We start from the raw sequence: 16,915 nt of genomic DNA, 5'->3' as shown, positions 1-16,915 counted from the left end.
CAGGAGGTAAGGTTGAGATGGTTTGGTCATGTGATGAGGAGGGAGGACAAATATGTGGGAAGAAAGGTCATGCAGATGGATGTGCAGGGGAACAGGAAGAATGGGTAGCCAAAGAAGAGATGGAGGGAACTGGTGGAGGAGGAGGACTTGAGGATGAAGAACTTAGATGTGGTTACAGCCCAAGACAGGAGGATGTAAAGGAGACTCACCAAAAACAGTGATCCCACTTAAGTGGGACAAGCTACAGAAGAAGAAGATTCTTACCCAATTCTTTCCATGAGTTTTGTTTAGCTAAATTTTATACATAGCTTAGTTCTCTTACATTTTTCTCTGTATTCTTTTAGGGCATATGCCGACTTCGACTTATTTGCTAGTCACTTTTAGTGTGGTTTATTCTTTATGAGGACTGCTTTTTTAATTTCTTGTATCCACCATGGGATGCTTATTTCACTATCCTTGCAAACAACTTCACTGCATCCTTAGCTGAATCAGTCAATGTTTTCTTCAGAGTTTCCACTGAGACTCCATGATTTGGTTCTTGTTTTCAATCTGTTTCATGTTTTCTTCAAAAATGTTTGTATAATCAAGTCTACAGCTTACCTGGAAAAGTTGCTAAAGTTTAATTCTTTTTAAAATTTTCTTACATATTAATTTTTATCTTGTTTAGCACTAAGGAATGGTCACTTTCAATTTCAAATCCTCTGTATATTCTGTATATCAACCGATGTTGGATTTCCTCTTCTTTTTCTACATGTTAATTTGGAGCTTGTTCCAAACTAGATGGATGTGTCAATTAAGACAAGTTACATGTTAAACTACAAAGCAGGAAATTACGACAAACTGAGGAAAATGCTATCTTTGGTCCCACTGTATCAGTTACTGAATTCAGCAATATATGGAAAACTTGAAAAGGTGCTTAAATGAGGCAGTGCCTGAAGGGGGGTATTCTCTTTGTTGCTGACGTATCATTCTTTTGATACTAGAGTTTGAAGAACAAACAGAGTGAGAATGAAATGGATGTGCAACCTTAGTAAGCAAAAGATCCATAAAAAGATGATGATGAGGAAGGAATATTATAAGAATAAGATTGACATGAGTTATGAAATATATAATGTGTGGACCAGAAAAGTTAGAAGTATTGTATGGAAAGCTAAATAAGAGTAAGAAAAGAAACTAATTGTGCAAGCAAAAGGCAACCCAAAGGAGTTGTATTGTTATACTGCAAGTAAAGAAAGAATGAATGCGGAAGAATAACTTGAGTGAATGCAGACAGTGCTCTTGTGTCAGAAGTAGATGTGATTGTTCAATAATGAGTATTCATTTAATTTTTGATAATCCTTATTTTATCCTCCTTAGTTTTTGAAATGTCACAGTTCATTGAGAAAAGCCTTCATGTTCACATCTAAATATATAAACCATTTATTCTTGAGCATATACTAAAAATTATCATACAAATGAAAGCATGTGAAAAAAATAAATATTTAGCTAACACTGTTCACATAATTAAATTAAATGTAAAAAATTAAACACAATATTTACCTGATTCAAGATACTCAGTTTCTTGTTGTAAATAATTGTATTCATTCTTTCCATATCTATTACTGTTCTTCCCTCAGCTATTTCTTTTAGTAAGTTGAACAATCTAATAAAAGAGAATGATTAACTTAATTGGAAATTGCAATTATATTATAATTTCCAATTACAATTGAAAAATCTGAGTGAATGAAAAATGAATGACTTTTTAATGCAGCTAAAACTGTTAACAAGAAAAAAGAGTTATATAATAATTAAAAAAAAAAAAAAGACAACCTAAATAAATTCTAATGGCAATAGATTGTAAAATCTATTGCCATTAGCAAATAATGATTAAGCAAGTGTATAAGTTCTACTAAGCAAAAGATTAAGCAAGTGTATAAGTTCAGAGGCCTATTTGTTTGCAAGAAAACCCTAATATATGCATTCTGAGACCAGCTAACCCAGTTTCATAGAAGAAACAGAAGTCACATCCTGAACATGATTCAACCCAGGTCTTTCCAACACAAAAGGGCATGTTTCATTCTCAGAACATAAGGCTGCCAGAATAAAAGCTGACATAAAAGCTAATTCTGAACTATATTCTTCTATACACTCTTAAATCACAAAACAATATATATGAAAAATAAAAAATAAAATAAATGTTAATTTATTTATTTAACTAATAATAAAATAAAGCAAACAATGCAAATTTTAAAACAAATCAATTTTATCTATACAAAAATATATTTTATTTTTAGAATACTCAAACTCAAAAATACTCAAACTAAACAAAAGTTGTACAAAGAAAGATGCTGAACATGGAGCTGATGCTTTAAATCATAGCTAAGCTATTTGTGATATTAACCAAATTGGAGGGAGTATAGAAGGAAATTCATAGTTTTGCTGTATGAAGCATAGTGAATGTCTTCATGGCATGAGTTTACCTTTGGAATGCATTAAAAAAACCATTGCGAAATCTACTTAACTTGATTTTTTAAGGCAAACACTTTTTATTCTTTTGTTTCAGTTCAAGCTAGTAAAATTTGATACCACCTATTGACAACTTGGAGTTGTCAATAGGTGGTATATCAATATGTCAAAAGCTCCACTAGGGGGCTTAAGGGTCAAAGTTGTATAACTGAGAAACCTTCATATTACCTTTAAAGGAATACGGAGAACCGATCAAGACTTCTGAGCTTCTGCCCTATTCAGTTCTTCCAATCCTCACCTTCTCATGGTGCACCCTATTAGGTATCTGCCTGGATACTAAACAAACGAGGATGGGGTGGCAATTTGGAATTTAGTAACTAAATTGTATTCTTATTGATGTCATGATGATACAACATGACAGAATCTCATGCTGGCTGGGACATTGCCCAGTTAAAACAAGGCCACCATTGTTTTTTTCACCAGGAAACCAGGGCAAACAGCAAAAAGTCAGCTACTGGAACAAATCCTGAAATACACACCAATTCAACATCACCTGAGTTAAAGATTGGTACAATCAACATAAGAAGCCTAAATGGCAAAGAAATTAAGCTAGCTGAGGAATTGGATAAGTACCATATCAACATAATATGGGTGACTGAGACAAAAAAAGGCAAAAACTGGTGCAAACACAGAGAAATAAATATAAAATGTTATATTCAGGCAATGACAATCAAGGAAGAGAAGAAGTAGACATAGTATTCAACACAAAATGTGAGGCTAATCTTCTTGAATGGCAGGAAATATCAAGTAGTGATGTGGGCAAATATCAGAATGGGGAACTGGACAATGAGACTTATTTGTGCCTATGGACCCACAGAGGGTTCTACTAAGCTATAAGTGGAGGAATTTTTTGAGGCATTAGAGAAGGCAACTGACACAATGAAAAAGGAAAAGTTGGTCCTTGTTTGGGGATCTAAATAGCAGAGTAGGAAATGATTGGTAGACAAACAAAAATATTTTGGGAAAATTTGGAGAAAAGAGCAAACCTAATAATAATGGCAAATACCTGTTTGATTTCTGCTCAGGACATGGACTGGTTATTACTAACACAATGTTCCAACATAAAAATGTGCACAAATTCACATGGAAAGAAGAGGCAAGGAATAAGAAAAGTCTCGATGACTATGTTATTGTTGATAGTGATGTTTTCTCACTGGTGCAGGCCACCAGAGTGTACAGAAGATTTGAAATTGGAAGTGATCACCATTTAGTCTTGAGCAGGATAAAATTGAATTCCATATTGAAAAGAAGAACCTGTAAAAAAGTTTTAAAGCGAATAAAAGTTGAGCAGCTCTCAGATGTGAGTGTATTTTAGTCTACAGTTTCACATTATTCAAGAAAAAATGAAATAGTTTGAGAACAGGAACCAAAATCCTTTCTTTTAGTGTTGCATGGTGATTAGCATCCATTTCAGAAATTATGGACTTTACAACAGTGTTATAAGTAACTATTTTTAATTTCCCGACGTTTCGCCCTTCATATCAAGGTCATCATCTTTTGACCATGTAAACAAGGTCATCATCTGGTGACCCTGTTTACAGTCAAAAAATTACTTCTGCACTACGCTCGTTCCCCAAGAATTTACAGTCTACCTAAGATACACAAACAAAACACACCACTCTGGCTCATAGTCGAAGGTATAGACAGCCCGAATTATCACCTAGCCAAGAAATTAGCAGCAACACTCAAGGAGTTTGTAGGTCATTCCCCCTCCTATATCAGAAACACTTCATAAACATAATCAAAGACATTACATTATAAAAAGTGGATTTATTAGTTAGTTTCGGCATCTCTTCCCTCTTTATGAATGTCCCAATCAATGACACAATCCTTCTTTTACAGAACAAATTCCCTCCAGATATCACGCACTCTTTGCGCATGTATTACGTTCAGGTTATTTTGTATGGCAAAACGCTTTCTACCTACAAAAAGAAGGCACATCCATGGGCTCTCCAATATCCTATCCTACCTATTGCTAACTTTTATATGGAACATTTTGATCAACATGCTCTAGATTGCTCTCCTTTAAAACGCAAAGTCTGGCTTAGATACGTTGACGATCTTTTCATGATCTGGCCCCATGGCCGCCAGACACTTTCCTTAGCAATCTAAACAAACAACACAAACAGTTCACAATTGAGATTGAAAAACAGAACACACTTCCATTTCTAGATACACTTGTCACACATCTTCCTTCTGGCAATCTTTCCTTCACTGTTTACCAGAAACCGACACATACTGGCCAATATATACACAAACTCCTACCACCATCCAATACAAAAACCAGGTGTCATTAATACTCTAAAAAACAGGGCTTTGAAGATCTGCTCCAATGAACAAGCACTGAAAGATGAATTTAAAGTTATCAGCAATACTTTTCTAAAAAATGGTTACAGCCAAAACACCATTAACAAAATTCTCTACAAGACCTCAATAAAAAACAAAGATAAACAAGACTACAATAAAACTATAACCATTACTTACATTAAAGGGACATCAGATAAAATAAACAGAATACAACAAAAATACAACCTCAATGCCATCTTTAAACCTCCTGCAAAATTAAAAAGCTTACTCAACTCATCCAAAGACCCACTCCCTCCCCTGGCCCACCCTTGAGTATACTGTATTTATTGCACCTGTAATATACCATATATAAGGGAAACAGGAAGCACAATTCCTATCAGACAAAAGCAACATAAATGACACAGTAAATATAATAACTATGGTGAAGCTGGCCTTTCTGATCATGCCCTGAACAATTTACATAGAATTGACTGGAAAAGCACCAGTTGTTTACATCACACCAAAACATGGTATGAATGCAACTTTAAGGAAGTCTGTGAGATTCTTATCAACTACCCCAATCTGAACAATAATGATGGTCTAAAAATCCCAAGCATATAGAAGGCACATATTCTACCCACGGAACCTTTCTTCCTAAGAGCTAACTATAAACAGGACTGTAGATAATCCAGAATCTTAAATCTAATATAACAACTGTCATGTTAAAAATAGGACATCATTGTTACTGTAAGAAAACTATCAATATGAAAAAATGTTTCTCCCATGTTATCTTAAATAGAATTTAGCGATGATGTAGTTTCAAAATATTTAATTAATTTTTAATTTTATCTGTACTTTTTTTTTCACTAGAGATCATGCCAGTAGAATAACCGGTGATCAAATCATTGTTTATTTAGCTTACTGTGTGAAATGTAACTCAGCTTGTCCTTGTATATACTCCAGATGATGACCTTGATATGAAGGTCAAAACATCAGGAAATTAACAATCAGCTATAACACGTTTTTTTTTTTTTTTTTTTTTTTTAAATAACGAAACCTGTGGTGCGTTCATAATTAGAAGAAACACACGTATAAACAACAGTGAAAATTATTTAATTGTAAATATTTCATAATTAACGTTTTTTTTTTTTTTTTTTTTTTTTGTACTACTTTAGCACGTTATGCACGTTTTCATGAGATTCTATTGTAATCATGCGCCCTAACTGTATGTTATTCCTAATTTTTGTTTAAATACTGTACTGATGATGTCCTAAGATACTTAGGATGAAATATTTACAATTAAATAATTTTCACTGTGGTTTAACGTGTGTTTCTTCTAGTTATAACATGGTTGTAAAGTCCATAATTTCCAAAATGAACAGGAACCAAACTTTGGTTTAGTTCCTGTTCCTGATTCAGTGGCAAGCCCTGAAGAAAACACTGATTGATTCAGCCAGAGAGGTATGTGGTGAGGTTGTCTGCAAGGATAGAAAAATCAGAACTCCATGGTGGACACAGGAAGTTAAAGAGGCAGTGAAGGAAAAGAAGAAAGCACATCAAAAGTTCTTGGCAAATAACCCAGCTTGTGCTCAGAGAATACAGAGACAAATGTAAGAAAGCTTAACACTGTGTAAAACTGGCTAAACAAAAGTCATGGAAAGAATCTGGTAAGAACAGAGAAAATAAATATCAAGAAGGTGACAAGATATTCTGGAGGTTGTTGAAGAAGCTCAGAAATGGAGGAAAGAGTATGGTAAAAGGAATTAGAGATGATAAAGGTGACATGAAAACTGGAGAAAAAGATATCCTTGAAGTATGGAGTAATTACTTCAAAAAAATTGCTAAATGAAACAAGCAGTAATGATAGCATAGTGGTAAAAAAATACTGACCAGGCATGCAGTCAGGAATACATATCCATAGTTGAAGTAGAAAAAGTCATCAAAAGCCTGAAATGTGGAAAGGCAGCAGGAGTAGATAATATTCGACCAGAAATGCTCAAGTATGGAGGTATAAAAGTCTTACAGTGGCTACACCACATAGTTCAGAAAGCCTGGACAGAGGGATGAATTCCAGATGATTGGAGTAGAGCTCTCATAGTACCCATATATAAAAAGGGAAATAAAACTGAATGTGAAAATAACAGAGGTATTTCATTACTGAGTATTCCTGGTAAGATATATGCAAGTATACTTGAGAAACGGCTGAGAAGGATTGTGGAAGAGAAGCTTGGTGAAGAACAAGCTAGAGTTCTGAGAAAGATTAGGGGCACGAACAGATGGCATCAATGGCAATATCATATTAAAAACTAGGATATTAGGAAAGAACTTGACATTGTCAGCATCCAGAATGCATTAGTAGAGCTAATCTCAGGTGATATGGACACTTAAACAGAAGAGGAGAGGAAAAATTAGCAAAACAAGTGTTCTCTGCCAGGTTGGCTGAAAAAAGACCCAGAGGAAGACCAAGATATAGGTGGATTGACAGAGTAAAAAGTGTCTTAGAAGACAGAACTATAAGATCTGATAATATTGGAATCTTGACAGGTAACAGACTGATTTGGAAGAAAATTGAAGATAGGAAGTTAGTAATGATGTAAATTTTTCATGTAGTACTATCATATCCTGTATACCCCCTTGAGGGTATATACCAGGAATTTGATGATGATGATGATGATATATTGTCTATATTCAAAAATATATTTTGAAGTAAAATAATATTCTAACAAAACAAACTATTACTTTTCATCTTACCTGTCCTTAATAGCAAACAGTTTATCTTTAGGGACATTGCTAAAGACCATGTTTATACTTGAACTTTTATACTCTGAACAGTAACAACTAACCTATAAGAGATTTTAACATAATGAATTCATTTTAACTAAAAAATGAGTTTTCTACAGATTTGAAAACTTAAGTGTTTAAAATTAATTAAGGAAATTATTCATATTATTTAATATCTTCATGTTTTATAGACATATCTTTGCATCTTCACAGACATTTTTAATCATAACTATAAAGAAATTAAACACGCAAACTGCAAACATGAGAAATGAAACTTGTACATGCATGTACGAAGGATTTGTTGTGATGTCACAACTCACTAACATTGTGATCTCAATATAGCAAGGAAACATAACATCACTCATGTCAACATGTGATTCAGAATTTAAATATCTACTGGACAAGGAGCAAAAGATGAGGGCAAAATTGTCACAAAGGAAAAAAAAATACTAATAGAGAAAAAACACATTTAATAATACTGTCTGGGATAACTTAAGCTAATAAATTCATTTTTTTTTAAACAGCTAGGATACATTCCATAGAATTTTCAGTATAAAGATCATATAAACGAAGAGACTACCAATTGTAAAAAAAAACAATTTAATAGCTTAAAAAACCCAACTAATTTTGCATATGTTGCTGTATACTTCTTGAGGAAAAATTTAAAAAAAAAATTAGTATTAAAAAGAGGCATTTATAACATATAAACCAATGGCAAAAGAATCAATGGTTCTTTACCACTGGCTTTTACATTGTAAACATCTATTTTTAACATCCTAATTAATTAATATTTTTTTCATTTCTCTTGAGGAAGTGCACCACAAGATGCAACTGGTTGAGTTTTTATGTTAATAAAAGAATTCAGTTTATTTTTTTTTTAATAAAAATAATCTATTTTTTATTGTTACTAGTCTTTATACTGGAAATTGGCTCTTCTGCCCCAAATAATAATATATATTCCTGATTGCATTTTTATTGGATATTTTCTACCATTGCGCCAGTATTAATTACTTAATGTTATGATTTTTCGAAGTATTTACTTCACACATTCAGAATATCCTTATTTTTCAAGTCACCTTTATCATCTTTTATTCCTTTTCCAAGAATATTTCCTCAATTTCTTGGCTTTTTTAGGCAGTCTTTAATGTTTATCCTTCGTATATTTGCTATATAATTTTCAAAATTACCCCATGACTTTTAATAACTTCTAAATTAAGGTTAGCTTTCCTAAAAATTTCTCTACATTCTCAAACACCACATGCTGATTTACAGCTACAAACTTTTTATGATTTCTTCTTTTGTGGATATGGAGGTTTTTATTTTTCTGTCTTTACACAGGACTTTGTTACATGCTTCTCTGGCTAAGTTAACATTTTCTTCAGTTTGTGCTATGCAATCTTAGCATTTATTCCATTTTTACATCCCTTTTATTTTTTCCAAATATATGTTTGTTTGGGTCATCAGTTCCCATTTGAAAGATATTCAACTTTTTTTTTTTTCAAAATTTGGCACACATTTTACTTTTCAATATAACTCTTTAATTTGCACAATTAAAGAGCAAACATGTTTACATTACATTACATACATGTTGCATTATCATTAAGGTAGAAAGTTTTATACAGTTCTATTAGAACTTCCTGTCAATTATTTCTATAAAATAATTGAGACAAAGCACTTTCTGTTACACTGCTTTCTTTCTTTTATAATTCCTACAGAAAAGGTACTTCAAAGACAACTTATAAATGTCTTTGAAAATAGAGAATATGGTTATCTATCTTTGGTAAGAAGAGGAGGATCGCTTAAGAGTCAAAGTTCGTTAACAGGGTGGAGACCAGCACACAGCCTTTTAAGGAATGCAAACAACTGATTGTGGCTTTGGACATAATGTCCGATCCTCACCTTCTCGTGGTGCACCCTGTTAATATCCTCCTAGATAATGAATGAATGAAGAGTGGTTGGCAATTTAGGATTTAGCTGATCAAAATATATCAAATCAGTAAAAACAAAATAGAATGTCAAGCATGGAGCATCACCAGGTTAAACCAGGATAAAAAGTGAAAAGCCAGTTACTGGAACAAACTATAGTTCAACATCAAGAATTCAAGATAAGTACAATCAACATAAGCAGTACCAATGGAAAAGAGATGTTACTAGCAGAAAAATTAAAGAGGCACCATGTCAACACAACTAGTTTTACTGAAACAAAGCAGACCAACACTGATGAGATTCTACTAAATAACAACTACAAAGTGTCATATTCAGGCAATAATGACAGAAAGGAAGGAGTAGCAGTATTCAACACTAAATATGATAATTTCGAATGATGGGTAATTTTAAATAGAGTGATGTGGGTAAACATCAAAACGAGGAATTGAACAATGAAAATGTGTGTCTGCAGTCAAACAGAAGAATCTACAAAGGAAGAAATGGAAGAATTTTCCAAATCATTAGAAAAGACAGCTAACATAAAGAAAAAAGGAAATGCTGGCTCTTGTTGGAGATCTAAAAAGCAGAGTAAGAAAGGAATACCAGACAAATAGAAAAGCTGGTAAAATTTGGGGAAAGAGCTTTCTTGGTTTCTCTTCTGAAATGAGAAAAGTCACGTTGTATTTCTCCTCAGGACTTACAGGGTGTTCGGGATAAATTTGACATATTTATAATTAATTATATTTTTCCGTAAGTTACATGTATTAACACACACTTCTCTTCATTTAAAAGTTTGGACCCTTCTTCATTCATATACAAGATGTCAGAAAGGATGGATAGCTGGAACCCACCTGAATCATGGAAGAGAATAACTTGTATCATGATGATTCGTGCCCGCCATCAAAATAAGGATATTACGACTGCTGCCCAATGCTCCCTGAATACAGTAAAAACAATCAGGCATGAACTAGAGACTTGCAATGGTGACTACGAGGATGTAGCAAGAAGAAAGATCCCTAGCAGACGATCTGATTGCGTTCGTACAGCAGAATTCCTCGCAAATCTGCAGGAACAGGTGTTGAAGAACCCTGGCATTGGAATTCGGGCTTTGTTCGTGGAGTTGCTAACTGTAGTCAAGCCCTGGATAACAAGGGTAGCCAATGGTAGGCCGTATGTATGGCAGCAGGATTCGGCCCCTTGCCACACCTCTGGGAAAAGTCAAAAATGGTTGTCTGAAAATTTCTACGACTTCACCAGTCCAAATGTTTGGCCTCCAAACTCCCCAGACCTTAACCCCATGGATTATTTTGTATGGGGCGCAGTCGAAAAAGACACCAATCGCACTTCCAGTAATACAAAAGCCCAGTTAATGGATAAAATTAAAACAGTTTTTGCGGCCCTTCCCAGGGAGACTGTAGCATCAGCTTGTTCGAGGTTCCGAAGCAGAATTGAAGCTGTGATCGATGCTAATGGTGGTTATTTTGAGTAAATCTTGTTGATAGTATTGTAATTAACTCTGCCTGTAATGTTTTTTTGTCAATTCATTAAATTTAATAGATACAAAGAAGATTTTCTTTTTCCTTACGAAACTGTCAAATTTATCCCGAACACCCTGTATAAGTGTTTTGTTTGTTGAAAGTATAAGTATCTTTGGTTTTATTCTAATTGTTTGTCACTTACTCTTTACATATTTATTTTGATTTATGTATCTTTATAACTGCATGTAGATTGCCATACGCTAAATAAAATAAATCTGCTCAGGACATGGACTAGTCATTTCTAATGGCATTTCCAACAAAAAGTTGTACAGAAATTCACATGGACATACGACACAAGAGAAATAAGAAAGTATTAGAATGACCATGTTATTGTTGATAGTGATATCTTTGCACACTGGTTCATCACCCAAGAGTATACAGAGTATTCGAAAGAAGAAGTGACAACCATTTAGTTATCAGCAGGATAAAAACGAATTTCAAAAGAAAAATATGTACAAAATTAAAGAGGCACTGTGACAATACAACTGGTTTTACTGGAAAGAAAAAAAAAATCTGAAAATAAGAATCAACTCATGACTGAAGTAAACATTGAATGATTCAACCAAAGAGGTGTGTGGTGAAGTTGTTTGCAAGGACAGAAAGAGTGCGATCTTTGTGCAAATATCTTCCAGTATGTGTAGGCTTACTTATAAATACAAAAATATAATTAATCACTTGGAAGCTAGCATGCTATATCCAGGTAAAGATATAATGAATCAAACAGAATATGAGAGCAAAATGCACAATCTTCTACAAGGTCATTCTACATACAAAATCATAGATCATGATTCTCCTACTAATACACAAAACAATAAAGCAGAATAAAGAAAAGAATAAGACTTTGCATGTAAACCCAGAATATATAGAGGGCCAAAAATCTGCACTCCAGATATCCCCCACCATGCCCAACTGTTGATATAATCAGTCATACATACAAACTTGCTAAACATTTGGCTAAATCACTAGCTCATCTCCCCCCCCCCCCCACACACACATGAACTCTTCCTCCAAATTTTTGTAAAATGTTTGGCTCACTTAAAAAGTATACCAAAGTCAGACATAACAATTCACTATGGCATAATTGAAGATTTTTATTTAGATAATTTTAAATAATTGTGAGACTAGATATAATAAACCTTACTGCACTGAACGTCACTGACTCTGAACTCAAGTTACACAGTCGTCAGCGCATGTAAGACATAGGTGGAGGGGTGAGACGAGATTACTCGTAGTTGGCATATGAAACAAAATTCTGTCTGATAAGCCAGCTATGAGATAACTTGTACTGACTTTGTAGAAGCAAAAGTGCTTGGCATGCAGCAACAAACTATGTCCGAGGAGTGTGGCAGCAAACGTTTTAATTACAGTAAATTGAATTAATATTTAAAAGACTTCAGCAAATCCAAACTGCCATCGTCAGAGAACAATCTACAAACTTATGTGTGCATGTACAAGCACTGTGCTGAGAGTGGGGCTTAAGCACAGCAGCCAATGGTGAATTTAAAGTCCAAAATAGTTTTCTCCTAGTGGGCTGAAGTGGATGCTGTTGAGCCAAAGTTCTGAAGATGAGTGTTTCCTAAATTTGAGGCAGTTTCGTATAACCAAATCTGTTGGGGCTTGGGTAGTTCCTTAAGACTGAGGCAATCTTGGAATAGTCTCTCGTATTTATATTTCTTCAAGTGGAGTGAGGTAGCCTTTTCCCAGCATATCCTGTGGGTGTAGTCCTTGTGCTCAACAATTCTAACGTTGGCTGTCCTACCTGTTTGCCCATAGTAGGAGAGTCACAACTATAAGGTACTTGATAAACACCTAGCAGGTCCAGGGACTGTGGCTGATCTTTGGGGTAGTGGCTAAGGAATGCCTATTTTCTATATAGTCTGTTAGTGGTTACAAGGATGTATTTTTTTAGGATTTTTGCTAGTTTTTTCAGATGTATCCCAGATGGCTGAAAGATTATCAATAAACAAATTATAGATAAATAATTATTCATGTCTTGAAAAACTAGTTGGATCGAAACAGTAAAGTGACAGATGCATGTAATATAAAGAAATGAAATAATATTAAAATAATACTTACATCACTACAGAAGGGATCATCAACTTCAATAAATTCTTTTTGTAGTGGTGATACTGACGTTTCTGATAGATATTCAAGTACTATATCAATTGCAAGCATGTATGGAAGAGACTGAAAGACAAAAATTGTATATTATATATGCTAATTGTTGAAAAGTACAAAATCAAAAATATTAAACAATAACTAATTGTAACCTCTGTGGCATATTTCATTCATATTTAGGTTTGCAGATTTGCTGATTGTATGCTTCTCTCATTTACATACAAAAAATGATGCAGTACATAAACAGGATGCATCATCCTCCCTCCACCACAAAAAAGAAAAAAAATTCTCTTCCCATCTACAATAATACCTAGATTTTCGACAAAAACATATTTCTTCTATGGAATAATATTAACTTCCAAGTTTTAAATATCTTCAAAATCAACAAAAATCAACAACTGTTTTAAGTGTATATTTTTATTGTTAGTACATACCAAATTAATGCAAAAGGTACAATGATTTCAACTAGTGATTATGAAAATCTCACTCTTACCTTAAATCTCATCATGTAATAGCAGTCTGTAAGAATTCATGTAAATTTAAATTTTGCAAAAATTTTACTTTAAAAAATTTTAATGGTGACAAGTTTCATAGGTGACAAATTTCATTACTCATGAAGTCAACTGTAAATGCAAATTACTATAATTGTGGCACTACTCAAGAGAAACTGCCATAGTATGTAAATCATGACCACATGCCATGCATGTGCTAGTTAAGTAACAAAGAAAAAAAAAATTTGTGTGTATATATATATATATACAGGGTGTTTCAAAAAGAATGACCCGATTTCAAATAATTATATTTAATAATGAAAATGTGGTACAGTTACAAAATAAATTACCAAGTATGAAGTAAAGCCTAAAGTTTCACTCACAACAATTACACATTTGTGGTTCAGATGTGTAATTGTGGTTGCAGAGATATACAATTTTCAAATCGGAAAGGTTCTGCCTCATCATTTAGTTGAGAGAGGAAAGAGGGGAAAGGAGGAAGTTGTAGTCTGGACTCAGGCATAATGGTTGAGAAAGACAAGGCACAGCAAATCATCAGCAGAAGACTGAGACATTACAAATCTCTAATGTTGTTACAGGGGAAAAAATCACAACTTAAATAGTCAACACACTTGCTGAAATAAGACTATACTGTTAGTCATGACTTAAGAAAGAAGGAGAGTTCATTTGAGAAGTCTTCATTCTTAAAGATTTCCTGAAAATGCAGTTCAGCAAAAACTGTTTGTGTTGATATGCTGACGTGTTGGGTCATAAAACCTCAATTTAAACTATAGACACAACGTTTAATGTATTTAAAGCTGCCAATAAGCTTCACTTTAAGCAATTTTTATCAACCTGATGAACCTTCAAATTAATGCTTACATTTGTTGTGATTGAGCAATATAATTAACCTCATGTTAACACTTTACTTCATTTGCTCTTATGAAAAATTGAAGCATCCTTTAGTCCCAAGAGTTTATGGAGTACCAAAAAATTCACAAACAGGATATTCTGTTACCTCCTATTGTAGATGGGAGAAATTCCCCTACTTCGAACATGGCAAAGTATCTGTCAAATCTGATAGCTCCACATATAAGAAAGATGGAATCACATGTGAAGAATAGTTTACATTTCACTGAAAGGGTAAAGGATTTAAATATACAACCTTCTGACATTCTAGCTAGTTTAGATGTTGTCAATCTGTTCACCAATGTCTCTAGAGATGATACAGTAGATCTTCTCCAAAAATTTTCTGCTGGACACAGGCTATTCAAACATTACATGAAAAACACTTTCTTCACATTTCAGGAAAAATATTGGGAACAAACAGAAGGAACTGCCATGGATTCCCATGTCACCAGCCAATAAAAGAGAAAACTTCTAGAGATTTAAAGAGAAAATTCTAGAACAAGACCAAATAGATTGCATATCTAATTATAAGAACAGGCTAGGGTGGTAATTTATTACGTCTATACACAAATGCCAGGGGCATTAGAAACAAAGGGGTTGAGTTTGTTGCTTTATTGAATACAATAAGGCCTAAGATTGTTGGCATTAGTGAAACCTGGCTATCAGTATCAAAATGGTAAGTGGAATCGAATGTAATGGGTATACTATTTTTAGGAATAACAGAAGAGATAACAGAAGCAGAGGAGGAGTGCTACTAACGATATCAGATGACTTAAGTACAGTTAGGGTAGAAACACAAGAAAAAATGAGAATCTTTGAAAAAGTGCTTAAATGGGGTGGTATCTGAATCGTGTTCGAAGAATAAATAGGTTGGGAGTGAAATGGATGTGCAACCTTCTTAAGCGAAAGAATCCACAAGAAGAAGGTGATGCAGAAGAATATCGTGAGCATCAGAGTGAGAGAAATTATGAAATATAAAAAGCTCAGGCCAGAAAAGTAATGAGTATTGTGAGCAAAGCTAAATCGAGTATGAAAAGAAATTGGTCATGCAAGCTAAGGCAATCCGAAAGAATTTTATCGTTATGCTGCAAGCAAAAGAAAGAATGAATGTGGAAGAATAACTTTATTGAATGCAGATGGTACTCGAGTGTCGGAAGATAATGAGATTGTTTAGTTAATGAGTGCTCACTTTGTTAAGATGTATCAACCAGGTGTATGTAACATGGTGCACAGTGCTATTGCTACATTGGATGAAGAGTTAGAGGTTCGTGAAAATGAGGTTGGAGAGCTGTTGCATAACCTGAATAAGAATTTGTTTATAGGGACAGATGGAAAATCAGCTCATTTGCTAAAGCAATGTTTAGCTGAATTGGCTATGACTTTCACATGTTTGTATAACTTGAGTCTCAGCTCAGGAATGATACCACAGGAATGAATGAATAATAGCTCCAATGCACAAGGGTGGTGCAAACACTGATAAGCCTAACTACTGACTTATCAGTATCTCTGGTGTGGTAGGGAAGATTTTAGAGAAGTTGGTAAGACAAATATGCTATACTCTACAAGGAACAGCATGAGTTTACTAAAAGATGGTCATGTTTTAGCAATTTGCTCATATTTTATAAGAATGTTACGGCCAAGTTGGATAAAGGGAATGGATATACTGTGGTGATGTTGGATTTTTCTAAGGCATTTGATAGGATACCACATGAAAGGTTGTTGCATAAACTGGAGAATATCATATTGGAATATACTCTCTTGACTTGGATCAGGGGATGGTTGACAGAGAGATATCAAAAAGCAGTATACAGTGGGTGTGAATCTGCTAGATTTAAGGTGATTAGTGGTGTACCTCAGGGTTCAATCCTTAGGCCATTAGTGTTTAATCTGTATATTAATAACACCAGGAAGGATCTAACATCATTCTTCTTGTTGAGAGGCTTATACGCTGGTTATACATGATAACTAATAATTAAGGAATTGACAGCGTATACTAGAAATATAAATTAATGTTGGAGATTTAATGGATTTTTTTTTTTTTTACAACACTTAGAAAGGATTAAAAAGAATTTAATACTTCCTATATTTCGTCCTAGTCACTAGGACATCTATGGGAATTACAAAAATAATTAATGTAACATAACACAAATATCATACAATACCAAGCCCAACCACGTGGGTGACACTAAAGTCCTATCTAGGTGGAGCGCCCTCTAAGGGTGGTTGTAGGTGACCTGGAATATAAAGTAGGATCTCTGGTGATGAGTGTTTCCCAAATTTTCGGAAGCTTAATGCAACCGTATTTATTAAGATTTGGTTGATTTCTAAGAGCTGCTGCTGCTTCTAAGAATAGTCTCTCTT

The 16,915-nt window shown here is 34.0% G+C and overlaps 1 protein-coding gene across 1 annotated transcript in view; it reads right to left on the bottom strand.

Annotated features, from left to right (window-relative positions):
* Nucleotides 1-16,915, bottom strand: part of LOC150098309 (uncharacterized protein C05D11.1-like) — a 287,991-nt gene that overhangs the window by 238,414 nt on the left and 32,662 nt on the right. Inside the window, exons 4-6 of the mRNA XM_090405135.1 lie at nt 13,113-13,223; nt 7,543-7,634; nt 1,540-1,642 (exon numbers count right to left, since the gene is read on the bottom strand). Coding sequence (XP_090261261.1) covers nt 1,540-1,642; nt 7,543-7,634; nt 13,113-13,223 — 306 coding nt within the window. The remainder of the gene's footprint in view (nt 1-1,539; nt 1,643-7,542; nt 7,635-13,112; nt 13,224-16,915) is intronic.

This window comes from Typopeltis vanoorti, chromosome 15 (assembly GCF_054136105.1).
Source record: "Typopeltis vanoorti isolate ZY-2024b chromosome 15, IOZ_Tvanoo_1.0, whole genome shotgun sequence".
Taxonomy (NCBI): Eukaryota; Metazoa; Arthropoda; class Arachnida; order Uropygi; family Thelyphonidae; genus Typopeltis; species Typopeltis vanoorti.
Note: the sequence above shows the minus strand (reverse complement) of the source record. Positions and strands in the feature narration are given on the sequence as shown.